Raw genomic sequence first — 25486 nt, forward strand, 5'->3', positions numbered from 1 at the left:
CAACCTGATCCCCTTCTAAACCGAGGAAGGAGGAGGAGGCTATGAGAGGTGGGAGGAGGAAAAGTGGAGGGGAGCGGGTGGAAACCAAGGGATGGGTAGAAGAAGAAAAAAAATATGCAGGACAGGACGTTGGCGCCGGGGAGCGCGGGGCGCGGGGGCCACGCAGCCGGAGCAGCGAGAGCCGCGCAGGAAGCTCCGCACCTGTGCACGTGACCGACGCGGGCCGCCGGGCGGAGGTGCGCTCACCTGGGCCCACGTGACGGGGCGGGCTGCCGGGAGCCCGAGGGCCCCGCGGCCACGCCCCCTCCCGCGCGGCGCGCCCCGGACCCCGCGGACCCGCGCGGCGGCGGGAGCTCGGGAGGCGGAGGCGGGAGGCGGCGGCGGCGGCGCGCGGAGACGCAGCAGCGGCAGCGGCAGCATGTCGGCCGGCGGAGCGCCAGTCCCGCCGCCCCCGAACCCCGCCGTGTCCTTCCCGGCGCCCCGGGTCACCCTACCCGCCGGCCCCAACATCCTGCGGACCTACTCGGGCGCCTTCGTCTGCCTGGAGATCGTAAGTGGGGCAGCCTCGGCGAGAGTCGCGCCCGGGCTGCGGGGGCAGGCGGTGGCACCCTCGCGCCCCGATGGCTCTCTCTCCGCCTCCTGCCCACCTGTCCGTCAACTTCCCCCCCACCCCCCACCCCGCGTGCCCTTTCCCGGCGCCCCCTCCCGCGGTCATCCCGGTGTCCGATGCAGCCCGAAGCTGGGCGACGGCGCCGCCGCCCGGGCCCTCTCTCCTGGCACCTGTTACGCTGGCACCTGCTCCTCCGCCGCCGGCAGAAATGGCCCCGAGAGAGTCAGCAGGTGGCAGCGCGGAGCCGAGGCCTGGGGGCTTTGACGGGAGAGGGAGGTTCGGGCTTGGGGGCGCCGTCGGAGCCCTTGGGCCGCTTGGCCCGGCGCTGCGCTCGCCTGGAGCCTCAGCGGGCGCTCCCGGCCTCGCCAGTCGCCAACCTGCCATTTTGTTGGCTGGCGAAAGGTGTAGCTGATGGTGCCCCAGAGGCGGCCTCGAAGTGGAAAGCGGGGCCGGGAGGCACCAGGAAGAGGTGGAGAAAAACTGAAAACCTGGGCGTTCTTTGTTTGTTTGTTTGATTGCCCCTTGCCATCTTTGGTGGCCTTTGGATTGGGGAGAGGAGCGCAGTTCCGGGCGTGGGGCGAGGAGAAAGGTGAAGCACGCACGGTGCCCTTGGCAGTTTTCAAGCCAAGTGGGCGTGAGAATGGTGGCGGAAAGGTGCGGATGTGGCTTTCTCGATCCTCTCTCCTTGCCTTCCTACTCTGCCTAGCAACCCTAAATCTCCACAGCGCCCTTTGGCCTAGGTGAGGTTGGGACCACCTGACCTGCCATGAAAGTTTCTTGGGTAGGAGACTTGAACTTTTTTAAAAGGAATTTTATGGAGTTGGAAGGTTTTGAAGCTTACTATGAACAAGGGTAAGGTGTACAAATATAAATTGGGCAACCAGAAGTTGCATCATGCCCTGAGAATGACAAATAGAGGGTGAAATGTTAGCTAGTCGGTGCCTTTCCTGCAGGTTGGTTTTGTTTGCTCAGTTTGGGAATTTCATCTCCTCCTCATCCTGCCTTTCTTTGAGTTTGCATAACCTGGATTTGGGTTTCACTTTTGTGCTGTGGGGCTCACACCTTGTGAGCATTGGTCTTCTGTCCTGTTATGCTGAGGTGTCCATGGCACCCTAAGTTTAGCTTAGCTCAGATTTGAGACACAAATAAGGCTATGACATCAGTAAGCAGATCTTGACTGTGAGGCTAGCAGAGGCTGGTTGGGTTTGAGCTCAGATCCCAATGCTTCTACTGACTGTCCTGGCATCCATGTGAGAAGAGCCAGGCGAGGAGGGCATGGTGCCAGCTGCCTTGCTGTGAAGAGGGAGATGAGCTTAGATAACAGTGACATCTGTGACTAAGGATATTTAACATACAAGGTGACATCAGGTTCTGAGTTCCCATACTTCACTTGCCTGTGTACACCATTTTCACAAGTTTTTGTCATATCCACATCCAACTGTACTAGAATTTCCATCATGTTCACTTAAACAGACTCACTTTCTAAAATAGACTTATCTACCTTAATCTCATCCTAAGCAGTAATAGACATGAAATCTCAAATTTCGTGTTAGTTTGTTTTCTAATATTTATTCCGATATTGAAAGCTATATTGTTTATTCATATGCCATCAGACAAATACCGTCTCAAGAACTGCCTGGGGACATGTCACACTTTTGGTAACACTGTCTAACTGTTCAGGAAGAAAAAAGTGGAAGGTGACTTGTTTAAACTCCTCCCACCTCCACCCTCGATCTTTTTTATCTAGCCCAGTGATCAGTTCTCAATTCTGGCTGTTCTTAATTACTTGGGCAGCTTTGAAAAATACTGTTGCCAGCCCAGACTAATTAAATCAGAATCTCTGGAGGTACACCCAGAACTCTTTTTTTTTTAGTTTCCCTGGAGGTTCTAATTTACAGCTGTAGCTGAAAACCATGGATGGAGCCCTTTCAAGGCTTTGTAGTAAGAAGACAACACTTTTCTTGCAAATGTGAATTCTTTAAAACTTCTACCCCTCCCATCCTAGGAGGGATCCCAAGTCTATTCCTCTGATTTCTTCATTCCCTCTGGCTTCTTACCCCTTGAAACCTGTCTGAGACTTTTATGTAGATAGAACAGCATTGCTTCCAAAGGCCATTTACATTTGCTTTTCACTTTTTATGGGCAGACATCTCCATGGGCTTAAATCTGAGGCCTCCATTACCTCTTTTACTTGCATATCCACCTCCCAAAAAAGGACCAAAATGTTCCAATGAAACTAGTGACCTTGGAGAAGCTAGAGACTGCATTGGAGCAAACCTACAGCTCCTCCTTGGCTCTCATCCTTCTAGATCACTTAGGGTTGTTGGATTTATGCTTTAAGAAACCCAGGACCAAGGCTGCCTTGCTAGTTCTGTAACTATGTTGCCCACATCTAGTGGATGTACGGTTGGAAGCTAGGTGAACACATTTGAAGTGCCGTTTTCCTGGCTTTCTCAATTTCACTCTCATTTTCTGATTCCTTTAAAATGTTTGATGTCCTTTAGCTGCTCTTAAAATCTCTTACCCTATAGATTAAATGTGAGGATTCCCCAGGGCGGTGTTAAAGTCTGAGCGATCTCCTCTCTGGGGACCCATTATTTTAGCTCCTCTCCCAAGGTGTCTGGATAGCACCAAACTCCTTCTTAATTTTGACATTCTGTTTAAACCTGTTTATCTTCAAAATTTCCCCATTTATTGCCTGTCGCCTTTCGAAGTTAAAATGTGAAGACTGTATCCTAAAAACCAACAAAAATAGACTGGGCTATCAATACTTGTCTGTCTAAGCCAATGAAGGGAGGATAATTTCTCACACTTACCAGGTAACCTTGCTCAAAGAGTTTAATCCCAATAGCCCTTTTTGTACCCCCTTCAGAATCTCAGGAATAAGCCATTTTTTAAAAAAGGGCTATTGAAAAGCTCATACAATGTTATAAATAGTGGATATAAATAGTGCCAGCTCCAGGCAAAGCAGTTTGTAACCCTGGTTTCATGAGTGAACACTGCAGCATCATATGGTGTGGTCTTTTGAGATAAGTGTATTCCACTCCTAGACACAGGAATTGCCAATCCTTTGATTTTGGGCCCCAGCTACACTTATTAATGCATGGTACTCTTGCCACAACAATTTTAATAGTAACTTAGTTTTATGGAACCGGTAAGTTTAGAATGCAAAACATCACTTTCTAAAGTCGTTTTCAATCCTTTGATATTTGCCAAATGTTTTCTGAATCATTCATCAGATATTTATTGAACACCTACTATGTATAAGACACTCTTCTAGGGCAGGCCACAGTGGTTCAGCAGGCAGAGTTCTCACCTGCCCTGCTGGAGACCCGAGTTCGATTCCCAGTGCCTGTCATGCGAAAAAAAAAGACACTCTTCTGGCAACAGAGATGTTTAGACTCCACCTCTCCCAGAACAGCTTATAACCCAGTTGAGGGGATATGCACAAAAATAGCTACCATTTAGGGAAGAAAGAGAGACGTATGGAAAGTGAACTGTAGCTAAAGCATTTTCCAGGTGGGTTCATCATGAAATGCTGTACAGGGCATTGTACTGGACAGGCGCTTGTTTCATGAAAAGACCTAGTCATTTTCATCATCATCAGTTAATAGCTGAATGTGGGTATGTGATCTCAACTCATCAATTAATAGCTGAATGTGGGTATGTGATCTCAACTCAGGGCCAAGGTGAGAGTACATTGAGCTATAAGAAAATGATATTGAGCTTCTGTCCCCTTGGGCTGAGAAGATATTTAGGGTCCCTTCCTTCAATGAGCTTCTATTTTAAAGCATACAGGAAAGATTGGCTGTAACAGTATTAAATATGAAAAAAAGAGGGCATTATTAAGTTGAGAGTTTCACTCTTCCAGTGTTTGAGAAACTGTCTATATTCCCTGAAGTTGCTTGTTCACATTTTTCTCCATGGGAGATGTTCACAGGCTTCTGACTGAAGGTTTTGCAGGTAGGGTTCAGGTTGTGATTGGCTGAGGCACGATGAGCCAGGGTGTTGAGCTTGTTCTGTCTGTAGCAGGGAGCTGGAGAAGGACAGGGATAAACACCATCCGACTTGTGTTGTAGAGATCTACGAGTAGTGACATTTGTTTGGAGAAAAAGAGAGATTAAAGGGCACTAGTTTAGATGAGGGACTGATGAGAACCCAAAATAGGGCAAAGGAAATAAGGATGGAGAAGAGAAAGCTATTTGAAGGTATGGCAGTAGTCAACCACGTGTGTCAAATTTGACATGTCCCAAAGTGATTCTAGACCAAAGGTAAATATAAAGATGTAACTCAGAGGAATTATGACAGGAAACCAATGTTAGTGAAAAGATAATGGCAAGGCTGGGGCTGGGAGGAGATAGGTGCGGTCACGCAGCTAAATCTGTGGAAGGGATTTCAGGTTGTTTTCAGCTTACAGGTTTGACTGTACTCTGACTTACACGTGAGCCCTCAGATGTGTAACTTTCTCGCCCAGAAAATAGATTTCGGTTCCTGAGGGCCATTGGGTGTTTGTGGTGGTGAAGACGTGAATATGAGTCCATCTATATCTGTAGATACATTCGTCTCACTGAAGGCGCTTTAATGCTCTAAGATTGGGTCTTTTCCTTTGAGTTAGAAAGCTCCATCCACATGAGAAGAGCCTTTCAAGCTTCATAAGAGAAATGAACCAATGCCCCTGCTAAAGATTATTTTCAGCCATCTTTTGCCCTGACCGGCAGCCCCATAAGAAATACTAAGAACTGAAATATGAAAAACCTTAAACCAAATTGCTGAAAACACCGACTTTGTGCTTCAGAGGAAAGGCCAGGGAGAGGAGATCTGTTTTGTGGAGTCAGATAGAAATGCCCTGCCTGGTGGTAGGAGCTGTGGACCCGGGGTGGCCCACGATGATATGGTTAAACAGAAAGGACCTTGTGGTGACAGAGCGCGGGAGCCGTGTTGGGACACCCCATGTCCTACACGTGCGGTACTTAACAAATGCTGTTCCAGTGCCCTGTAGGACGAACTGCACAGCGTTTGAAAATATCCTAGGGAAGCTGGCTGGAGTTGGGAGGGCAGCTTTGTAGTTTATGCTCTCCTTAGTCTTGCCCACCTCTTAACCTGTCACAGTTACTCCCCAGGTATCCAGTCTGACCTGAATGTCTTTCTTTTTGTTGCTGAGGTAAAATCCATGTAACATAAAGTTCACCATTTTAGCTATTTTTAAATGTACAATTTTAAATGTACAGCTGAGTGTACATTAGCGATTTTTTGCAACAATCGCCACTGTCTAATTCCAGAACATTTTCATCTACCCAAGAAGAAAGTCCTTAAGCAGCAACTCTCCATTTCAAGCCCTGGAAGCCACTAATCTGCTTTCTGACTGTTTGGATTTGCTTATTCTGGACATTTTATGTAAATGGACTTTTATGTAAATGAAATCATAAATATGTAGCCGTTTGTGACTCACGTCTTTTACGTAGCATAAGTTCATCCATGCTTTAACATGTATCAGTACTTCATTCTTTTTGATTACTGAATAGTATTCTATTGTATGGCTGTACCACGTTCAGTTCATCCATTACTTGATGGGCATTTGGGCCATTTCCACTTTTTGGCTGTTATGAATAGTGGTTCTGTGAACATTCATGTGAAAGTCTTTGAACATTTAAATCCCTGTTTCTTGGGTAGATACCTAGTAGTAAAACCTCTGTGTCATATGATTGTTCTGTGCTCAACATTTGAAAAGCCACCAAACTATTTTCCCCAATAGAGGCACCATTTTACATTCTCACTAGCAATGTATAAGGGTTCTGACAACCAGAATTTCTTAAGTCTCCTATTAGAGGACTGGATCCTTTTATAGCCACCAATCTTAACTTCTATATAATAGCTTTCAGAAGGAGTAAGGCAAAAAGAAAGAAAAGAGACAGTGATTTGTACAGTTGTTGCTGAGGCCAAGGCATTAGTGTGCATAAATATTTTTACCTAGATAACAACCATTTGTGTACAGACATAACTAGATGTCTACAAATATGAAAAGAGGCTTTTAAAAATCAACTTAAATTAGAAGTGAGAAAAAAAGTGGACAGGGACATATTTCTCCTCTGTATGATGTACTTTCCGTTTTAAGATTATAGTCAACTCCTTAAGAAACTGAAATGGAAGTTTGGATCAGATAGGGAGCAAACCAACTTTTGAAGCTTTCAAATCTAAAGCTAAAAAGGGAAACTTTTTTTGCATTAGTATGTTTTGTACATAGGACTCATTTATATATATATATATATCATATATATATATCATATATATATGATATATATATCACTTTACTTCCTATAAGTTCTCATACTTTCCTTTCCCTGATTAAAAAAAATTAAAAAAAAAAAAACCTTGCCAACTTATACCCCTAATTTGGAACTTGAGCCAGGGAAAATCTGTTTGGGTGAAAGTCAGTCTGGTAAGAGGGCCTATGGGGATTGAGGGAAGGAGGGCAGGAAAGACCCGCACTGCCCTGGTCAAAAATGCCAGTGGCAATTTGCAGTAGAAAAAGTCAACTGGGTAAGTCTAGGGCCCAGAGAAGATTGAGAATGAGGATGTCATGAACTAAACTGGCAAGCAGTGCTAACGTCCCCGTAATATTTCACCCCGGTATCTTGAGCTCTTGCCTTAGGTGGTGGGTGTTACCAGTAATTTGAAAATGGAGAAATACATGTTCCCTCATCTTCCTGCCTGTTTTTTCACACTCTCCATGTGCTAGGAAATGAGCTAGATTCCAGAGAGCAGTGTGCCGTCAGCATCCCAGGCTGAGCTCCTGGGGTACATCATACACCTCGGTCGGCTCCTCTTCATTTCAAGGAGGATGACGTTGAGCACCTCCTATGGAAGGCTGTGTCCTCACTTCTGAGCCCACGGCGATGCTTAGGGCTGTGTGGCTGATTCTGATGTCACACTCTGCTGGTGAAAACAGGCAGGCGAACTCATGATTTCACCCCGGCTGTTGTTGGCGCTCTGGAGGAGACAGGCTTCACTAACAGTGCAAGCACTGAGGAATGGCATCCCGCCCGGGAAGCCTTTCTGGAAGGGACAACGCCTAAGTTTAGTTATCCAGCGAAACTCTTCACAACAGCATGCCAGGTAGAAGGACCCGTGTTCTAAGAAACGGTATTAGGAAAAGGAACATTGCTGGGGAGAAGCTAAGCATGGAGATGTAAACAGCATTTTTCTCTAGTAGATTGCCACTGGACTGCAGTTACATTGTGTACGAATTTAGACTTTTATAGACTGCCTTGTAAACATGACTTCCAATTATTACAGTGTATCTATTGGCTAAAAAATGCTCCCAGTTTTAAAAAAATTATTTAGAATACAAATTGTGTATAAAGTGGAGGTAATTGTAGATAGTCTGTTAACTAGATAAGTTATCTCACAGTAAATATTTCTGTAACCCTATATGTTGTTTTTTATGTGCAGGAATCCGGTAAGTATCCATTCAAATAGCAGGAGTTGTCTGGTAGATAGGATATTCTAAACTTTTGAAGAGTCACAAACCTCTTTGTGATTCTTATGAAATTTGTGAACTGTGTCCTCAGAAAAGGTCATATGCATTTATCCATCCAATCTGATATGATTTCAGGGAATCAACCCCATCCCTACTACTACAAGCCAGTCCATAGAAAAGGGATAGAAATTCAGCTCCAAAATGAATACTAAACATTGAGAGAGGCGTAATAGCATAATGTTAAGAACATAAGGTCTGGAAGCAAAGTGCCTGGTTCAAATACCTACTCTAACATTTATTAACTGTATAACTTAGGGCAAGTTATTAATGGCTCTGTGCCTCAATTAACTTATCTATAAAGTGAGAACAGTGGTACTAATTATCTCTTGAAATCTGTGAAGATAAAATTAGTACAAATATAATCTTTATAACAGTACTTGGTCATACCAGCTTGATAAATGTCAGCTAATATTTCTATTATCATCAGCTTCAACCCGTTTCCCAAGTTAACTCTTTAAGCCAGTTTTCCCTATAGACTTGCCAGTTTATTCATTCTCACTACTATAGGGTGATGAAATGCTCAATATATAATAGAGGAGAATTAGAAAGATGGGGCGATACGTTATAAAGTTCTGGGTGAAACATTTTTCCTTAAAGGTAGTCTAACCAGTCTTTTGTACCTTCAGATTCACTTACCTTTCCCTGTTTTCCTTCCAAACATTCACTGAAAATAGGTCAGGGTAGGGGCTAGCCTGTTTACTTAGTACAAGACTAAAGGGATACAAAGATGAAGGTATTGAATTGGTTTGAAGATTATTAGCTGAGGTGTCAGAGGGCATATTTAAAAGATGGGTCTTAGGAAGTAAGTGACACTTGAAAAGAAAAAAGGGTATTGACAAAAGGGAACATTTGGGAACATAAGAGGACAAACCAAAAAGGAAACAAAGTGAGAAGTCTGTCATTGATGCAGCCAGAATTGCAAGAGTTGCTACTTGCTTAATCCCATGTTTTCCCATGAGGTTGTGTATTTTTACCAGTCCACAGTCTCTAGCAAAAACGTGTTTTAACCCAACTCTGAGGGTTAAATTCAGTGTGATTTGTGGATGAATACTTCCATGGTTTCCTGATGGGAGGGGTTCTTAAAGTCACACCTTTCTGACCTGCAGAGGCTGAACTAACATGATAAACGCATGTTAAGCCGCAAAGGAGGGCAGATGTTTTAGGAATGGGTAGCAATTTAAGAACTGCAACTCACAATATGTTTGAATACTTGCGGTATGTGCCAAGTACACCTGTAGTTGGATAAGAAGATAAAAATTAACTGACTCAGAGAGGAAGGCTGAAATCTAGTTCTAGGAGATTTTCACCTTTGTAGTACCTGGAGGTGGGACAGTCTTTTTTTTTTTTTTAGTAGGGCTTGAGGTTGGAAGTTGTAAAGTTCCTGAAGGAAATTTAGAAGTGGGGTGCATTGGGGAGTTTTAGCATAATTATCAGACATTTTAAGACACCAGAGAGCAGTGATGGCAGCGAGAGGCAAGAGGTCAGAATGTGGATTCAGCTCTGAGATGAAAGCGGGGGCGAAACCCCCGGGTCCGCTCTTCTCCTTCTTCACCGCAGGCCTGAGGTTGCTGCGGCGCCGTCACCACCTTCCCAGCGCAGCTCGGGCTTTACCCATTTCTGCGCTCCCTCCCGGGTCGTCCTGCCTAACCCGGGGGCTGATGATCGCAGTGCATCTGGTGAATGCGCTCCGCTTACTAAAGCCTCGAATTAGCTGAAATGGATAAATTGAGCCTTGGGAATGTGATCAAAAACTCTGATTTTTAGAGTTAGAGCCAAGGTGGGGAGTTCCGGGATAGGGGGTGGGGGTTAGGGGGTGAAGGTAGCCATTGGCAAAAGGAAATCCTCAAGTAGGGAATGTCCTCGTGGCCCAGGGTGCAGCACCGTGGCAGTCAGGAAGCTGGACCTCCAAAGTGGGCTCTCCTGTTCTCAGGCCCACACTCTGCCTTCCAAAGCAACCCTGGTGAGCAGGGCTTAATTCTCAATTTCCTAGACTTTCCTTGCTAGGGATGTAGTATAGGGGTTCATGTGAGAAAGACGGGCTCATCGTACACCCTCCTCCCTTCCCTGTCCCTGTCCCATGCAACACGCGCACTACGAACCCCCGAAGGCAGATCTTTCCACTTTTCATGTAAGCACTTATCGTCCTTTCCAAGCCTTTGGGGTGTTTAAAAGAGCTGGAATTTTGAGCATAAGAAGAACATTTGCTCTATACTGTTACATGTTATAATGTCACCTGTCTTGGGAGCCTATTTCAAACCTTATCTCCTCTTGATCTTTCTAGGTTCCTTCCATTGTATTTCTTCTCCCTCTCCCAGTTGCCGAAGCATACTGCATTCAGCTCTTTTTATAGCTCTCACCACAATCTGCTGCCTGAATCAGATTTAATGGTGTCTGTTTCTCTCTTGTTTAGAGCTGCTAGAGACAATACCTTGTCTTTTATTTTTTTCCTGAGTATTCTCCCACAGTGCCTAGCAGTAAGCTTGAGGTGGCTTATTTGAGGTCCAGTCCATGTTTATTAAATGCAGTGTTTAATTCCAAAGGGTTGTATAGACTTTATCAAAGTGTGAGTCAGTCACGATCCCTAGATCACGTTATTATGCTGTGTCTGCTTGGGTCGACCTCCCCCTACTACACAGTGGTCAGTTGTTTTTTCTTCCTCTTTATACCTGCACATAAGCACTCAGTAATGATTTGAATTAGTGGGTACCTAGTAGTGAATCATATTTATTAAATTGTAGGGAGAGTAAGGAAAGGTAACCAGAAAGAAAAAGCTAGGAGGAAAAAAAAAAAAAAGGAAAGATTGACCCATTTTTTACATTCTTATCACCTTCAAATATTTATTAAGCATTATGAAAGAGCAGAGAAATATTTCCCAGGAACAAGTTTATTTCTTCCATAGCCACTAATAAAATTGTGGTTAGAAAAGCAATATCACTAATATTCATCACTTTTTTGTTCCATAAAATTTTGTGGGTTGATTGTTAATTTTTATCTGAAATTGGGGCTTGAAATATACCACTACAAGAATAGATTAACTGTTAATTTAGCTATAGTTATTCAAGTGATAATTTATGATGCTTTCAAAAATGTTTCCTGAAAGTGATAAGAAACTATATGACTGGGATAGTTTTTAGAAAATCGAATTAAATCTTGTGACGCTGAATTTCAGTGGCTTGTACAATTTGGATATTTTCTAGAAACTTAAAAAGCAAGATACAGATGGTTATTGGTTTTCAATATTTGGAACTCAAATTGTTCTCATATTGTTCACTCAGGAAACATTTGGGAGCCTCTGCATGCCAAGCGTTTATGCTTCTATCCTATCACCAGCACTGCTCATCCGTGTGTGTGTGTGTGTGTGTGTGTGTGTGTGTGTGTGTGTGTGTGTAAGACAGAGAGAATCCCCACCTGCCTGCATGTCTCTTCAGGGCAGATGTCTAGTCAAGTTTTCTGCTTTGCCGAATCTAACATAGGGCGGGACTGGTGATTAGGGAGGGTCAATGGGCAGATTAAGAACTGGCTTCAGATGCAGAGACATTTAAGCCAGTGTGCTGCCAGGAAGGCCTAATAGTGCAGATAGACTGACAGCCACGGGGATTAAATTACATTCAGCCCTACAAAGGCAACAGACCCACGGTAGGGAGGGAGGGAGGGGTAACTGAGCATGGGGTGGAGCTCAGAAAAGACTTTTTGGATGACGTGCTATCATCTTAGATGAGCTATGAATGGGGGTTTCTCATATACTCACCAGAAAGAATGATACTCCAGGCCCAGCACGTGGATGGATCAGATCATAAAGAGCCTGGAATGCTGGCTGTGTAGTCTTCACTGCTTCAGTGGTGCTATGGAGGAGACTGCTGGTGTTAGCTTCTTGGAACTCATCATCTTTGCTGCACCTCTGCCCCCAATTCTTTCTTCTCCTGTGTTCTCTTATCTCCTCCTATTTGCCCCAGCCAGAAATCTGGGTGTTTTCTTGGTCTGTTCTTTTTTCTGTCATGTCCATAGCTGATCAGGTACCAACTACCATCACGTTGGCTTCTGAGTTTCCCCCTAAATGTGCTCACCTCTCCATACTCACTGCTCTGAATCTGGGTCACATCTCTGTTGTTGCAGCAGTCTCCTGCACGGTCCCCCAGCCCTCTGTCCTTTCCTCTAGTCCATTTTCATACTCGAGCCGAAGGGAAACTTCTAAATGCAAATCTGATCATGCTAGTTCTGCTCAAAGTGATTCTGTGGCATGTCGTGCACTTGAGAGAAGTTCAGCCTGCCCTTCGGGACGCTTCCATCCAGTCTCTAACTCACCCCTCACCCCATGCCCTCCTTGGGCTCTGGTCCTCTGTCCTACAGAGCTCTGTTCTTCAGCTCGCATCAGGTCTTCCCAAGTCTCATCTCCTACCCTTTGCCTACCCTTTTCTTCCCCAGGCGTCTTCTTTTGGTGGATACTTCCAGGAAGTGTTTCTTGACTCTTCAAATCTGGATTGAGAGCCCTTCCTTTGTGGAGTCACAGTGCTCAGATTTGCCCGATTTTGACATTTGTCAAGCAGCATGTTAACCCCTTGCTTGGTTATCATGTTCCTATAAAAGACATTTCTATGTTGACAGAGACCAAGTGCAGTTTGTTAATCACATTTACAGCTTCTTCTTGGCAGAGTACCTAATATAACATAGTAGGTATTAAATAAGTATTAGATTCATGAACACTTGAAGTACCTATTTCCATGTCCAGTGTGTAGTAGCTCTCTAATAAATAATGATAGATTTTCTTGTTCACTGTTATTTACCACTATGACTGTTATCATCATAATCATCATCCTAATATAGGCGATAATAACATATTGCTCAAGTAGGTCATGATGAGGACTACAGAATAACCACTGGATATGAGAAATTAGAAGTCGTGGCTGATCTTTGCTACAAAACCTGAGAAGTGGTGAGAGCAGAAGCCAGTTTGTAGAATTTGAAGAATAACTTCAAGGAGATGAAGGAAAGACCTCGCATAGTTGAATTTGTAAAAAATGTTGTCAGAAGGGAAAATACACAGAGAGAGTGGTAGTTGGAGATGTTGCAGGGAAGATTTTTTAGGTGAAAGAACCCTGGGCATATCTGTGAGATGAGAAGAGAGTCTAAGCTGGAGGCAGATGTAGAGACTGAGGGGTGGGGTAGGGTCAGGACTCTTAAGTAGAAGGACTGGTCTTATGCCTGGGGAAAGAGGATCCCCTCAAAATGAAAGAAGATGATGATGGGTGGGGTTCCCGGAACATGTGCAGAGGTCTGGGGAAAAAAATAAAGGAGTGGTGTGGGTCATACAAGCATGCTTAATTCTGTCACAATAAAAATGCCTTTTAAGTAAACCTGTTCTCTGTCTTTCGTCTTCCAGCTGTTTGGGGGACTTGTCTGGATTTTGGTGGCCTCGTCCAATGTTCCTCTACCTCTGCTGCAAGGATGGGTCATGTTTGTGTCTGTCACAGCTTTTTTATTTTCCCTCCTCTTCCTGGGTGTGTTCCTCTCAGGCATGGTGACGCAAATTGATGCCAACTGGAACTTCCTGGTAAGGGATTTTTATTTTAATTCTACTTCAGAAAAATGTGGGAAGCTTATTAATAACTCATTTTGTTCCGAAATGCCTGATTGCATCTTCTGTCTTTTGCCTCTAGTGGAAGAGAGAAAAGGTCAGACCTGAAGGTCTGCTGTGGTGTCTTGGTGATGCCTTGCTGGACAGAGAATCCCAGTTTGTGAAATTCTCATGTTGATAGAGCTGAACATTTTGCTACTCCTTTTTTAATTAGGTGACCTTTACTCAAAGACTTGTTTTATTTCCTATAATTAAATGAATTGCTTTACAGCTATTGAACTATTGAATAGATGCCTTTGGGAGATAAATGTTTTATTGTGTCTTGTAATTTCCTATTGGTTTCTACTTTGAATCTTTAATATACAAACAGTCTTTTCAGAAAACAAATAATGGTATGCTCTGCTCTCCAAATACTTAGAAAAGAAAAAGGAATATTTTATATTTATCATTTCCTGTCCTAAATTAACAAATTCCAATGTATTTTAAAAAATGAATTTTCAGACAATACAATTTTTAAAATTATGAGACCATTATCTTGGGTCAACTTACTTTTCCTTTTCCAATGTAATGTTTGGGGTCTCTCTCTCTCCTGCTTACGGTTATCCATTATCTGGGTGGTCCAGTGGAGCACGATTTCCAATCCATGGTGAAGAAGTGCTTTAGTGAAGTTCATGAAGAACACCCACTAAGTTTTTATAAACCTGATTTTTAAAAACTTATATCAGGTCTTTAGACAGGCTTTATAAGTCTATTTCTTTGAGGTATGATAGCTTTAGAGTGGCTGTTAAAGGAAATATTTGTATTTGTCTTATTTTTAAAGTGCAGTACAGTGGAACATTAATCCTGTATATTATCAGCAGTGAAATCTTGGGAATGTGGATGTTCTTTAAATCAGCCTCGACGCGAATGGCAGGCTTAGTATAAAGCTAAGGAGGAAGTGTAGCTCAGTGGTTTTGAGCACAGACATGAAGATCAGATCTCATTTACTTAATAACTGTGTAGCCTTGGTCAAAATATTTAACTTCTGAAGGGTAAATATTTCAGTTTCTTCCTTTATAAAATGGTGATGGTAATGCCTACTTCACTGGATTCTGTTAAAGAATAATGGAGATTATATATGAAATACTTAGCTCTGTGTCTGGTTGAGTAAACCTTCATTAATCCTGGTTATTCCTTATATGAAGAGAGGCTTAGCATTTGAAACTTTGAGAATGCTTCCATCTCTTAGGTTGCTAATACAGTGTGTTTCTACAATTTTGCATTTATTTCTCATCAGTGATGAGAAAATATTTCTGAAACTTCGCCAAGTACGAAAGATCAAAGATCCCTATTTAAGTTGCAGCTAGATGCTTAACCTCCTTTCTCTAAATGCCTGGCTTTCCCATAATAATGCATGAATTAATCAATCAACTCCTTGTGTTGAGAAGAGCCCCCGGGTTCTTTGAATATGAGAGACAAAGGTGATATTAGACCAGTATGCACCAGTATTGTGGCACTTAAGTACAGGTTAATTATGTAATCTCTGCCCCAACCCACTACTTCTCCCCAGGGCTATGACACTCACCTAGTGGTCTTTCCCCGACCTCCCAATAGCCCACTAAAGGGAACCCCTGAAAACGCAAGGAGGCTCCAGGATCATGAGATGTTCAGCATCCTTTCTAGTTGGTTGATATATGAGCCTTACCCAGTTTAAATTTTTTTTTTTTTGACTATCAATCCAAGTCTGCATCCTTTTTCCTTTTGCTTATACTGAGTCTCACCTTTAGTATTGAGTATAATAATTAATACCCTTATTAATTAATTTTTCTAAATTTTCATTTCCCTCACTTTGTAGCATTGTATCTGATGTCTAGACAATAAAATATGAGGGTTTTTTTTTTTTTTTATACCACCATAGGAAAAGTACAGTTGAAATTGGAAAGGACTACCAGTCCGTTCCATAGGTCGTCTGCATAGACTATCCTGTAGTTTTTGGCTGGAATAGTCTACTCTTCTGGGGGAAAAAAACGGTAATAGCAACACACACCTCACAAGACAGGGTATGTCACTGCACAGTGCTTGTCCCATGCTGGAGGGCATGTTGCAAACAGTCAGACAGTTAATTCTTGATTTCTAGAGTTTACTTAAATATTTGCCAGGTTTGGAAAGAATTCCTTTTTTCCTCTTCTTTTGTGACATTCTCCCTACTCCATTATCTGATCCCATGCTTATTTTTCATAGGTTTCAAATATGCCTTGCACACTCTTCAGCCAGAAAAATTTTGAGTCATGCATATATCATGAACTTGTCCCAGATGTTAACAGTGTTTAATTGCTGCATTCTGCAACTATTAGACACATTTATCGTGCAAAAAAAAAATTGAATCTCCCTGGGGTAATAGTTTATGCTGTGTATATTCTATGTGTGAAGTAAACAAGAATGCATTTTGATAGTTTATTTTCCAAACTTATTTGTTTTGGGAGAGTGACTATAATATTTCTTCTAGCTTTCATTGATCATGACATTAAATTAACACTCAGGGCAGATATTTTCAATATTTTTCCTAAGCTTTCTAGTGTTGTTATAAATGGGGAAATAATAAATAATGTATATAAATACTAAAATCTTGCCCTGTTCTAATTTGGGGAAAAGAAGCTGATTTTGGTGTGTTTTTTTAACTTTTTTATTGTATGGTATAACATATATACAAAGCAAAGAATTTAAAAAGCAATAGTTTTCAAAGCACTGTTCAGTAAGTAGTTGCAGGACAGATCCCAGAGTTTGTCATGGGCTACCATACGATCCTCTCAGGTTTTTCCTTCTAGCTACTCCAGAATATAGGAGGCTAGAAGGAATAAATATTTTTTTATCAGAAAAAAACTTGACTTTTTTCTTTCTTTTTTTTTTTTTGTTAAAAATAACATATCTACAAAAAAGCAATAAGTTTTAAAGCAGAGTACCACAATTAGTTGTAGAACCTATTTCAGAGTTTGACATGGATTACAATTCCCCTATTTTAGGTTTTTGCTTCTAGCTGCTCTAAGATACTGGAGACTAAAAGAGATATCAATTTAATGATTCAGGAATCATATTCATTTGTTAAATCCTAACTTCTCTGTATAACTCCACCATCACCTTTGATATTTTTATCCCTCTCTTTAAGGATGTTTGGGCTATGGCCATTCTAACTTTTTCAGGTTTTGGTTATGAATTTTTTTTCCTTTATTGGGTTTTTGTAGAGTAGAAAGAATACCAGTTTGCCTAACTTTAAACAAGAGAAGCCATACATATTTACATTTCTTTTCTTTCTTTCTTTTATCTTTTTTTTTGGCAGGGGTGGGGGTAGAGTAGGGGTTTAGGAAAGATGTATTTTAGAAAAATAAGAGCTGTATTAAAAGTCCTATACAATTAAAAATGTTTTCCTTTATTCCCCAAAGTGTAACTGGCACACATTTGATTATAATGCCTCTTTGCCTGTTATGGAGCATCACAATATTTTAAATGTCCTGAGCTATCTTTTCTGTCTTTTTGCTTTCATTTACTCATTTGACCTTTATGACAGCTCTTTAAGGAAGTCAAAATATTAAATTTATTTTTCCAGTTAAGAAAACTGAAGCTGAAAGCAGCTGTTGTGCCCATTTCATTCTACCATGTAGACCAGGTTTCTCCTTTATACACTGCAGCTTTTTTTTTTTTAATAGCTAGTCAGAGTTTGGCTTTGAAACCAGAGATCAAAGTATGGGCTTAAGATAAGATTGTGGGGAACAATCACACATTCATGAATAAAACAAGCCATGGCTTGAGCCTGAGGTTGCCCAAGGAAAGGGTGAAGACAAGTTGGGCAGCATTGAAAAGACTGGCAGAGGACAAAGCAAGGTAATGGAGTCATCTCCTGATCGGAGCATGCCTAGGGTTTAGGACAATGATTAACAAAGGTTGGGCCCTGGTCAGCAGGAGCAGCACCAGGGAACTCACTAGAGATGCAAATTCTCTGGTTCCACCCAGTCTACTGAGTCAGAACCTCTAAGGGTGGGGCCCAGTAATATGTACTACGTGTTGTAACAAACTCTCCAGATGATTCCTATGCACACTCACAGGTGATAACTACTGTGCTGAGAATCACTGATCTACTTTGTCCAAAGCAGTGAATGAACCCAGTAGAAGTTCTTAGCAGGAACTGCAATAAGACATCCAGAATGGACAAATGTAAATGTGGAAGTGGCTCTCAAGTGGCAGGAAATATTTATTAATGAGCACCTAATATGTACCTGGCCCTATACTAGGCCCTAGAAATACAGTGGTAAAAAAGACAGACCTGGTAGTGGCTCTCAAAGAGTTTGTTGTGGTAGGCATTGGCAACAAAGAATTATTTGTTTAACAAATTAATTGATGCATTAATTAAAGTTTTGTCAAGGGCGGAGAAGGGAAAGCTCAGGCTGCTGGGAGAATGTATGTGTCATCTCACATCCACTGAAAAACACTTCTAAGTCTGTCTTAAAACTAGGAAAAGCCTAGTTTTAATTTTGGGGTGGAAGGAGGGGAGATAATGCCTGTGAAAGATAATGGGGGAGAAGCAGAATGAGGCAGAAAAAGTCTCAGATTGTATTGCACATTGATATAGTCTTGGCCAAATCAATAAAAAGCTTCAGACTGTCCTTTAAAAGTCTTATTTTGGGCAAAAGTGCTTGCTGCCAACCACCAAAGATGAGGGTTTGGGTTGCATCATAGAATGAACCACCAAAAAATAAATAGATAATTCAGCCAGTGAACCCCATGGTCTTCATGGGGTAATAATTCATGGGATAATTCAGCCAGTGAACCCCCTACTTCCTCTCTGAGTAGTTGGTCCCTCCTCAGAGAAATCACTATGCAGGCTCCTAAAGTTCTGGAGCTAGGCAGGGAATCTGTAGACGTGTGTGATTGAGGGTACACGAAGTTTGTTGGTGGTAGCACTGTTGAAAGGTAAAGGGAGAAGAAACAGGTTCGGACAGGGAAAGCCTTCAGACCGCAATTCAGTTCTGCCACTCCTAAAAAGGAAGGGGGAAGCAAAATGGAGCAGGAAGAGAAATGTGTGGGATTGTGCAGGTTGTGATTAAATGTGGCAAGAGTGTTTCCAGGCAGGAACAATGCCTTGTAAAAGGTCTGAGATTTAAGTTATAGAACGTTTCCCCAGGACCAAAGAGCTGATGTTCAAAGAGGTTAGAAGGTGATCTCAGAGGAGGTGGTAGAGTTGCAGGCCATGGCACAGAAATTTTCCCTTTCCTTTTAAGCTAAAATAGGCCATTTCTGAGGATCCACCTTAGTAAATTAAATGAATGTTTAATGATTCCAAGCATGTTTTTCTCTTAATCATTATAACTGTTTGAAACCTAGATCTATCATATTTAATCCCTAAAAGGTAGTGATTTATGAATTTGAATTTACATCTTTTAAATGACCATGGCATGTATTGGCACATTTCTCCCATAGATTAGGCACGAGATTAGTATTAATACTTTCCTTAAATTTTTTGAAGGCATTGGTGGGTCTGTCTACAAGTTAGAGATGTTAAGTTGAAAGAATTGTTAGCTGTGTGTGCCTTGATAATTCTCATCCCTAGTTAGTTAAATTTTATCTAGCGGATTGTTCTAGGCACAATAAGAACAATTCCTGTGAACAGTATTGTTTGTTACGTGGGCATTACAGAAGCAGTGCAGTGATCTGTGTTGTAATATTACTGTATCAATAATAGAGACAATTTGATAGGAGGAAAGAAAGTGGACTTTGGAGCCAGAGGAACCTGTTTGGGTTTCACTTCTCCCTGCAGCAAGTAGCTTTGTTTTTAAAATAGTAATAATAAATGGTTCCTGTAAGGATGAATGAAATAATAATGAAATGTCAAGTGCCTGGCATATAGCAGCTAATAATAAAAACAAACAGCCATATGTTGAGGGCATAGTAATTCAGGTAAGAAATGTAAATTTTAATAGAGTTATACTTCATATTATTGCCAGCGCATACAAAATAGCCTAATAAACAATTGAGTTCAGTAGGAAAAGTTCCTATATTTTTTGTCAATATATGTCAGTGAATCCTATGCCTTATTAATAGGCTTCTGTATCGTTCAGTATATAGGATGATGATCTAATGATAAAAATACTAATTGCTCAAAAACAAAGTAATTATGAAATGCATGTGTCTATGTTATGTATGCAACTATCCCAAAAAGATGTGATTTCAATGCTGTTTTAGTTGAGCTTCAAGGGTAGCATATATTACACCTTTTTGATATTATATTAGCAAATATTGATCTCTGTGGCACCTCAATCCAAACTGAAATTTTGTATTTTAATATCAAATTCAGGGTATGAGAAGATTTATCACTATGCCAGTTAAAATAGATTGATTTATTTTTATTGGATTCCAATAGCCTGACCTGGCTGAAGCAGCCAAAATAAACAGTGAATCCAAAGTTAAAATTGTATGATTAATTGTTCTGATCTTCTTGAACCTAAACTTCATCATTTGAAATAGGAAACAGGAAAAATTCTGAATTTTAATTCTAGATGCCTTTCTTTTCCCATCTCTTTCAGGATTTTGCCTACCATTTCACAGTGTTTGTCTTCTACTTCGGAGCCTTCTTATTGGAAGCAGCAGCCACGTCCCTGCACAATCTGCATTGCAATACAACTACCGCCGTGCAGCCACTCCTCAACAATAACCAGTATAACATAAATGTAGCAGCCACAGTGAGTGTCCGATAAGTACAGTGCTTCTCCTCCACTGGCAAAATCTCCAGAAAAACTCCTTAGAAAACAATAATTTTCTTTCATTATAGCCAATAGCTGTAAACATATAATTGCTTTTTATGTGTGCAATAGCCCTCTGAGCCAAGTACTAATATTACCCACTTTTTTGGAGATGATGAAATGGAAGGATGAAGATGTTAGCATTCATGTCGCTTCACAGCCATTCAGTGGCACTGCTTGGCCTTGCACACGTAACAAAGTCTACTTCATAAAAAGAATTAGTTGTGTTTTTTTCTTACTGTGACTTCAGACATGATGAGGGGGATTTGTTCGCAGCTATATTCTTCGGTATTCAATACCTGCTTATGATTCATTCTAATTTAGTAAATATTTATTAAGAGCCTACCATGTGCCCGGTAATTTCCCAGGTGCTGCAGGCTGTGGTAGATAAGTTGCAGTTTCTGCCATTTAGGAAAGTGAAGGCTAGTGGGGGAGGCCATTGAAATACGTGAAATACATTCCGTGGGAAATTTTTCAAAATATTTCTGTTCCCTTTCGTTCATTATATAATGGAGCGAGTTTGACATAGATTTTTGAAGATATATGTTATTTCTGCTATTTATAATTTGAGGATGCCAGAAGTCCAAATTATTTGAAATGTCTTGATATTATATGTGACTATACAGCAAGTTAGTGACCCTAATGGTTTGCTTTTTTCCCTATTACCTGGGTAGCCTGTAAAAAAACCCAGTGCTCTCCAAATAGACATTAAAATCTGTCTAGAGCAGCACTGCCCAGGAGGACTTTCTGTAGTAGTGGAGATGGTCTGTATGCACTATATAATGTGGTGGCCATTTGCCCCTGTGGCTGTTGAGCAGTTGAAAAGTGTCTGATGAGATACAACTAAATTTTTAATGTTATTTCATTTTTAATTATTTAAATGTATATTTATATAGCCTCTTGTGGCCATTGGCTATGATATTTGGCAGCGCAGGTCTGTAGTCTGGATTTTGAAAGGTGAAGGACAGATGATTTCATGCCCTCCTGTATTAATTTCTAAATCCTTGTTCAGTTTAAACTCATTGAATGTCTATAAGGAATTAGACTGAAATTGAAGATGCAGCAGAAATGAGGCATGCTGTAGCTTTGAGAAGCTTATAATTTAGATCAGTAATTTTCATATTTTATTTTATATGAGTGGACACCTTTTACTTAATGAAATCTTATTTAAAAAGCAATAAATGTAGAAGGCAAAAGCATATATGTCTTAGTTGGAGTGAGAGTACGGGCTTTCAAACCCCATCTGACCTCTCATAAAGCCACCTATAGCCACCTCATCATCCCTGAGAAATCCCTTAATCCATAGTTGGAAAACCACTGGTTTTAATAATTTTACAAGAAAATAAAAGTTAAAGAACTTGGAATTAGCTTTTTTTTCACCAGGTGTCCTTCCTATTAATCATCAATTCCCACTGGACTTTTTCTTTACCTGTTTCTTCCATCCATCCGCTCCTTTTCAATGGTACAGTCTAAGTGAGCCTTACTTCTCTCAGATTAGTACAGTAGTCTCCTCACTCATAGCTGCCCTCAGATCCTGCTTTCACAGGCACAGTAGCTGCTCAAGCCCTTGATGGTTGGTTGGCATCATGTTACTGTCAATTTACTTTCCTTTTCCCCAAGACCCAGTAGTTCAGTGTTCTCCGTAGTGGGACTCTGTCCTGTCTGTCCCTCTTCTGTGACATTATCCCTTTCTCTCTTCCTAGGCAAAGCTGCCTCAATAAGCCCCTACCTGCTTCAAGTTCTACATTGAGTCCCATACACTCCAGTCTAAGTAAATCTGAGTTTTGATAGTACTTAAGTGTATTCATTGTGACACTTTCTTCAGAGTTCCTTACTTTTCTTTTTATTTCAATATACCTGAGAGAGAGAAAATTTCCTTTTCACTAATAATAGATACCAAAAGAGGTCATTGTCATTCAAGGACAATGTCCAACCTAGAGGTGTATCAGAAAGATGACCGATAGAAGAAGGTGGGGGGAGTAACAGAATGGTAAACTATTACTCTGTTCTAAAGGTGATTCGGATACTCTTCCCTCGAGCTATAGTTGGATGGTTAAAAATCCCTACACAAAATCTTAATGTTTTATCAAATTTTACTGCTTTGTCTTGTATATTTCTATGCATCAGAAACCCCAAAACAGTGAGAACAGTATCTGTTTCTTTATATGTGCCAAATGTAGTGCTTTATACATAGTTGGTGAAAAGAAATGGATGTTGGCTACTAAGGGCAGTAGTTCAGGGCACAGTGCAGTCTCGTGCCTGAGGACTCTCTCCCACACAAGATAGAGCCAACTCGATGGTTCATTTCTGTGCATTCTCTTTGCTCATTCCTAAAATCACTTTTCATTGTCACAGAAATAAGCTAAAAAGCATACCAAGTTCTGATGGTTGCTCTCTTCCTTGACTATTTGAATAGATACCTCATACTGAATTTTTAAAGAGAGTGGCAAGAGTTTTTTCACTAGCACTAATAAGTATCCCAGTATGTGAAAAAAATATTCAACACAAGGCTGTCTCCAAATGCGAAGATTATTAGAAGCTAGGACATTTAAAGAAGGGGTAATGGTGTGAAAGGAGGGGACAAGACAGTAATACAAATCCTAAAAAGAAGAGATGAATATAATGTGCAGGTGAGTTAGTCAGTCTTCAAATAATTGTTCCTGAGGATGTTGGTTTTCCTAAAGTTAGTTGTATAAATATGATTGAATTTGTGTTTTCTTTCCCTCTAGATTTTTTCCTTTGTGACAACAGCTTGCTATGGCTGCAGTTTGTGTCTGGCTTTACGAAGATGGCGCCCATGACACTCCTTAGACGCTAACTGTCCGTGTGTTGGTTTCCTTTGTGCACTTCATATGCCTGGTTAGTTTGGATGCCATTTTGTCTAGCTGTAACAACGTTCTAAAAGTTATTTATAGGGAGAATCCAAGTGCAAGTTTTGGTTCATTTCATGGACAGAATCTGAATTTTAATACGATGTTAAACAAACACGTGGCCTTTCATCTCACTTCTTATTTTACATCTATCTTTTTTTTATTTTATTTTTTTTATTTTTTCAGAAAATTGCCTTTATAGGCATAAAATATGTAGACATTTGTCGTGAAAAAGTTGTATCCCTTCTCTTTGGTTGCTTAGTCACCTGAACCTTAATTTTAAAAGGTAACCAAATTATTTTTAAAACACATTTCAAGCAGGCTTCCTACTGGACCCTGTCGTTTAGTGTAAAATAGGGGTTGGCACACTTTTTTATAACAGGCCAGATGATAAATACCTTAGGCTTTGCAGACCATGCAAGCTGTGTTGCAACTACTCAACTCTGTCATTGAACATGAAAGCAGCTATAGGCGATGTGTAGATGAAAAATAATCATGGCTCTGCTCCAGTAAAACTATTCCTAAAAAGAGGCAGCAGGCTGGATTTGACCCACAGGCCATAATCTGCCAGCCTCTGGTGTAAAACCTTAGGTACATGTTCTGTATTTTATGAATTGATCCTGTACGGTTTGAGACTAGTTAGACTAGCCACATAATAGTCTCATTATGCAATAATCATATTACCTTTATATTAAGCGGTCAAATATTTACCTTTAGAGGGGCATATTGTTTTTTAAGCTACTTCAACCACAGTCTTGGGTAAAGGAAAAAGTAAGTCATAAAGTGAGCCCTAGTTGCCTAATCAAACTAATGGTCTCCTAACAACTGAGCAAGGCTCTCATCTGACATCCTTAAAATGATGTCCCCAGAGATCATTACTCCTCAGTGGAGCTCATCTCTAGCTACTTAAATTTACTTTGAATGTATTTATACTTCAGAATACAGTTGCTTGTTTACATTGCATGAACATAGGAATTTATGTGCATGGATATGTGAGGCTTCTCCAAGCAGAGCTCCCTAAAGGGTTAATTTTTTACTTCTGATTATTTTGTAGTACTTTCTGGCTTAATATAGTGTCTCACACGTTTTGGTACTTGCCCAGACATCTGTGTTGCTTCTGCCTTGGTGACAGATATACAAAATCCATTTTAAAAACAACAACAGGTACAGAAACTCTTTCCGACTGAATAGCACTGAAAAGCATTTTAATCTCCCTGTGGAAACCCTGGTCATGGAAAGCTGCCAACTTGGCTTGAATGGGCGTACAAGTTAGAGCTAGGTCTGTGTTCCTACCACACTGGCCAAGCAAGGTATTTACTCCTGGCCCCAAGAGGGCTACCTCTGGGAAAAGAGTCCTTTTTTATTGCTGTATTCTTTCAGCCCTTTCCTTTTGGGCTAAATCAAGCCCTAAAGGTGCCACCTATTCGTTGGGCTTCATGAGTATAGAACAACAATGAATGAATAGTGTGATTCCTGATCAAATGCTATTTAATCCCTAAAAGGGGGAACCATGTTATAGTTGGATTTGTGCTCTAATTATGAAGGCAAATGCGTGTTTCCATGTGTGACTTACGGAAATCAGTCATATGACTTCCTACTCATGTCATATCTTTTCTGTAATATTGTACTTTCTTGCTATTTCTAACATCATACAACACACCTAAACCTGTATTATGAATTGTGTATTACAAAGTCATAAATGTGCCATAAGAATATATAATCCATTCTAGTTGGAATTATTTAATAAAGTTAGTCTGCTAGATTTAGTTGTGAGATGTTATTTTTGTTTCCAAGATATAACAGGTCCATGCTTGGTGGCATTAAATTAAATGATTTCATTATAATGCTTTGGTGGCACTTTTGTAAATGGATTGCTTCTAGATCATTAAGAACCAAGCCTAAAACTCAACTAACTGTGAACTCTTAGATTTGTAGATTAATTGCATTCTGGATTTGTGAGTTGAGTGACAAAGCACTTGAACAAAAATTATACCATTTAAGAATTTCTTTATATATCTTAGCTTTAAAAATGAGAAAATATTGGTTGGTTTTAAAATCTGGAAACTCCATGGTGAAAAGAAATTTATTTTATAAGTGTTATGACTCTAATAAAGTATTCATTTGATAATC

At 40.9% G+C, this 25486-nt stretch overlaps 1 protein-coding gene across 1 annotated transcript; it reads left to right on the forward strand.

The window, feature by feature from the left end:
- Window positions 1–382: 382 nt before the first annotated feature.
- Window positions 383–25486, forward strand: MAL2 (mal, T cell differentiation protein 2). Its single transcript, XM_077167540.1, has 4 exons — window positions 383–550; window positions 13525–13695; window positions 20271–20426; window positions 23216–25486. Exons 1-4 carry the CDS (start codon window positions 419–421, stop codon window positions 23285–23287), a joined length of 531 nt encoding a protein of 176 aa, XP_077023655.1. The 5' UTR covers window positions 383–418; the 3' UTR covers window positions 23288–25486.

This window comes from Tamandua tetradactyla, chromosome 6 (assembly GCF_023851605.1).
Source record: "Tamandua tetradactyla isolate mTamTet1 chromosome 6, mTamTet1.pri, whole genome shotgun sequence".
NCBI lineage: Eukaryota > Metazoa > Chordata > Mammalia > Pilosa > Myrmecophagidae > Tamandua > Tamandua tetradactyla.

Coding starts and splice junctions, on each gene's coding strand:
- MAL2 (XM_077167540.1), top strand. CDS start 419: ATGTCGGCCGGCGGAGCGCCAGTCCCGCCGCCCCCGAACCCCGCCGTG. Junction 551..13,524: donor CCTTCGTCTGCCTGGAGATC/GTAAGTGGGGCA, acceptor TTCGTCTTCCAG/CTGTTTGGGGGACTTGTCTG. Junction 20,427..23,215: donor ACATAAATGTAGCAGCCACA/GTGAGTGTCCGA, acceptor CTTTCCCTCTAG/ATTTTTTCCTTTGTGACAAC.